The following is a 4,202-nucleotide window of genomic DNA, read 5'->3' on the forward strand; positions in this document are numbered from 1 at the left end:
GAAAAGTCTTAGCTTCTTTGCATTGGCTTCCTGTAAAATCCAGAATAGAATTTAAAATAATTCTTCTTACCTACAAAGCTCTTAATGGTCAGGCACCATCTTATCTTAAAGAGCTCATAGTACCTTACTACCCCACCAGAGCACTGCGCTCCCAGAATGCAGGGTTACTTGTGGTTCCTAGAGTCTCCAAAAGTAGACTAGGAGCCAGAGCGTTCGGCTATCAAGCTCCTCTCCTGTGGAACCAGGTTCCAGTTTGGGTTCAGGAGGCAGACACCATCTCCACATTTAAGAGCAGGCTTAAGACTTTCCTCTTTGATAAAGCTTATAGTTAGGGCTGGCTCAGGTGAGTCCTGAACCATCCCTTAGTTATGCTGCTATAGGCCTAGACTGCCGGGGGATTTCCCATGATGCACTGAGCTCCTCTCTCCTCTACTTTCTCTCCCTCTGTATGCAACCTCATCCCATTATTGCATGTTACTAACACAACTTCTCCCCTTTCTGGTAGTCTTGTGCTTTCTCGTCCCTCTCCTCTCTCCTCCTATCACTTCCTGCAGGTGTTTCTGGCTCTGGAGCTGTGGAGTCTGGATCTGTGGTTGCGGGTCACCTGCTGCCCCCGTGTTCGTGCTCGACACCCTCTGCTGCAACGACTATTGTTGCTAGTCTTATTATTATTATTGTTATTATAATCATTAATTAATTATGATTGTTACCATTAACACTACTATAAATATCTGTACCATTTTTCATTTAGTCTATAGCAACATCACCTTTACTGTCTGTACCTCTGTGTGTATATTGTGTAGGCTGCCTCCATCATCTCTCTCTCTCTCTCTCTCTCTCTCTCTCTCTCTCTCTCTCTCTCTCTCTCTCTCTCTCTCTCTCTCTCTCTCTCTCTCTCTCTCTCTCTCTCCCTCTCTCCCCCCAACCGGTCGAGGCAGATGGCCGCCCACCCTGAGCCATGGTTCTGCTCGAGGTTTCTGCCTCTGAAAGGAAGTTTTTCCTTGTCTCTGTCTCCTAGTGCTGCTCTTGGTGGGAACTGTTGGGCTTCTGTAAATAACATCATAGAGTACGGTCTAGACCTGCTCTTTTATGAAAAGCGTTCAGAGGTAATTGTTGTTGTGATTTGGCGCTATATAAATAAAACTGAATTGAATTGAATCCATCACCAAAAAATCTGTTGAGTGATAAACTCCAACTGGAAAAGACATTAGTGTTAGCATACCTGCTAACAGAGTACTTCCTGGCTCTGATGGAAACTTCTCTGAGCTTCTCCAGCAGCAGATCCAACCTGCTGGGCTGCTGATGTCTGGAGCTCACGCTGCCTGAAAACACATGATGAAGAAAACATTAACAACATTCGTTTCTTTGCACCGTGTGTCCACCAAAGCCTTTTTCCCAGCTGTCTGACAGCTGACTGACTGGTGGACCTTCTCCGTGGACTCCACACCTGAGGTTTTTCTTCTTTCACTCAGAAGCTCCTGGTACCTACCTGGCTGCTGCTTCTGAGTCACCTTGGCCAACAAACCCGAGAAAACTCCTTTCCTTCTTCTTACTCTCCCATCTTTGAAATGCTTTTTTAAAACAGTAAAGTTCCTTCACATGCTGGACTAAGTAGATCATGTGATGTGCCCCACTTTGTTTGGGGGCCACTATAAACTTCAATTTATATCAAACGGGTGAAAAGTAGCTAAGGCCACCAATGAGACAGACAGTCAGAAGAGTCACTTCTGTTATATGTCTTTATTTCATATGCTATTAATTCATTTATTTATTTTATTATATTTGCCACTGGACATTTTGGCAATTGATTTTTTCATCTGCTGGACACTTGACACAGACAGAAAGCCAGCAAATGCCAGCTAACATAAACCTGATGACTGCAGCGCAGAGTTTAGCGTGTTTTTTAATCATCGAATAAAATCATTCATTCATAACTTCAGGACATTTATCAGACTTCACACTGCTCGCTCTGAGACACAAAAGCCTTTGTATAATTTTAAAAACATACGCATTAGAATTGTGCAACACCTGGAGACACCTGGAGACACACTGAGGTGGAAGATCAACTTTAACTTTCACTCCAGTCTTGTTGTGTTAAGCTGCGTTAGACTCTACCTGCAGGAGAGCGCTGCTGTGTGGAGCTGGAGCGCGTCCTTCTCCTCCCACGGCGCCGCAGTGTGTTGATGGGGTCATCAGGTTCAATGAAGGTGGCGCGGTGGGTGGAGGGGTGACGGAGAGTGTCGGCCTCCGTGGGCACAGTCTGGTCCCACAGTCCGTGGCACTGGAAGAGAAAGTTGGAGAAAGTTTTGGTACTACAATTACTATGTATGCCTCGGAATAAACATGACGTTTCTTTAGTTTGCACACTCTTATTCTCTGCACGGCAGGACTCCATGTCCACATTTTACGCCGCCAGCCACAACAACAGGAAGAACATTCTGCGCAAGCGCTACGCCCTTTTCCACCTGGAAGCAACTTTTGCCGAAGTGAATAGTGTAGAGGAGAAATAACACATTAACAGGTGGTTCGATAATTTAGTGTTTTTCACCTTGAGTATGGCTCGGTGATAGAACAAAGCAAGCAGCTGCAGCAGGTCATACAGGACGTAGCCTTCCTTCTTCTCCACCCCCAGGATGTTCGGAGGGTGGAATGGTTTGGAGCGGTCCACCTCCAGTTTCTGGTTGAACGGAAAGAAACCGAACTGGAAGAAATATTTGATGACTATGGCAACCTGAGGACACAGATGGGCATGAATGCAACACCTGCTGACAGATGAATAACACAGTTTGAAGGTAAATAAGAGCAGCAGGTGAACCTCGGTGTAGATGATGGCCGTCATCCAGAAGGTCTTACTGGGTCGAGGGACGGACAGCGTCGCCCAGAGAAACACCAGAACAGGAAGCACCAGCGTCAGACAGCTGGCAGACACGATGTGGTTCAACACGATGACCAGGTAACACACCGTCTCCGACCTGAGGGAGGGCAGCAGGAGCCAGAGCAACCAGGAAAGGACTTCTGAGTATCTCAGCAAGCAGAGAGGGATCTGTGGAGTTACCACGGTTCAGAGTTTACCTGGCTGCCAGGATGTTGTAGAGGGCGTAGCACAGCTGGAGCAGCTGGTGTTGGTTGGCGTAGAACTGGTCTGATGCCTCCAGCTCCTCATCGTAGAAAGTCCTGAAACAGAGATCAGCAGAATGTGAATCATCAGCAGGTTCCATGTGAATGATCTGTGACTCACCTATGACTCACCTGTTCCTGAGCAGCTCGCTGGCTGTCAGCTCCTGAGTGCGAGACGCCAGCAGACAGGAAGTGGAGACCGAGTCAGACAGGAAGTCCCTCCTTTCCCACAGAGTCTGAACCAGCAACTGACTGCTGCCGCTGTGTTCCCCTGCTCCCCCTGCCTCCTCTTCGTGCAGGTCCAGGCCCAGAGCGAGGCTGTACGAGGGGGGGAGGAGGGGAGAGGAGAGCGAGGTGGGGGAGGAGGCATTGGTGATGGTGTTCATCGGCTGCGTGTCGACAAGAAATTGCTGGTTTGGTTCTTCGCACCTGTTCAAACAGAGAAGGAGAACTTAAGACGTGATCCAACTGCTGCGTCCTTCTACCTTTAAGACCGGCTGAAACCTCTGCATCCTTCTACCTTTAAGACCTTTAAGACCGGCTGAAACCTCTGCGTCCTTCTACCTTTAAGACCTTTAAGACCGGCTGAAACCTCTGCGTCCTTCTACCTTTAAGACCTTTAAGACCGGCTGAAACCTCTGCGTCCTTCTACCTTTAAGACCTTTAAGACCGGCTGAAACCTCTGCGTCCTTCTACCTTTAAGACCTTTAAGACCGGCTGAAACCTCTGTGTCCTTCTACCTTTAAGACCTTTAAGACCTGCTGAAACCTCTGTGTCCTTCTACCTTTAAGACCTTTAAGACCTGCTGAAACCTCTGTGTCCTTCTACCTTTAAGACCTGCTGAAACCTCTGTGTCCTTCTACCTTTAAGACCTTTAAGACCTGCTGAAACCTCTGTGTCCTTCTACCTTTAAGACCGGCTGAAACCTCTGTGTCCTTCTACCTTTAAGACCTTTAAGACCGGCTGAAACCTCTGCGTCCTTCTACCTTTAAGACCTTTAAGACCGGCTGAAACCTCTGTGTCCTTCTACCTTTAAGACCTTTAAGACCTGCTGAAACCTCTGTGTCCTTCTACCTTTATGACCT

At 47.6% G+C, this 4,202-nt stretch overlaps 1 protein-coding gene across 1 annotated transcript in view; it reads right to left on the reverse strand.

Annotated features, from left to right (window-relative positions):
* Positions 1–4,202, reverse strand: part of LOC123985906 (piezo-type mechanosensitive ion channel component 2-like) — a 55,443-nt gene that overhangs the window by 20,708 nt on the left and 30,533 nt on the right. The window contains exons 24-29 of the mRNA XM_046073929.1: positions 3,250–3,546; positions 3,073–3,174; positions 2,816–2,972; positions 2,549–2,731; positions 2,116–2,281; positions 1,223–1,322 (exon numbers count right to left, since the gene is read on the reverse strand). Coding sequence (XP_045929885.1) covers positions 1,223–1,322; positions 2,116–2,281; positions 2,549–2,731; positions 2,816–2,972; positions 3,073–3,174; positions 3,250–3,546 — 1,005 coding nt within the window. The remainder of the gene's footprint in view (positions 1–1,222; positions 1,323–2,115; positions 2,282–2,548; positions 2,732–2,815; positions 2,973–3,072; positions 3,175–3,249; positions 3,547–4,202) is intronic.

Source organism: Micropterus dolomieu, linkage group LG01 (assembly GCF_021292245.1).
Source record: "Micropterus dolomieu isolate WLL.071019.BEF.003 ecotype Adirondacks linkage group LG01, ASM2129224v1, whole genome shotgun sequence".
NCBI lineage: Eukaryota > Metazoa > Chordata > Actinopteri > Centrarchiformes > Centrarchidae > Micropterus > Micropterus dolomieu.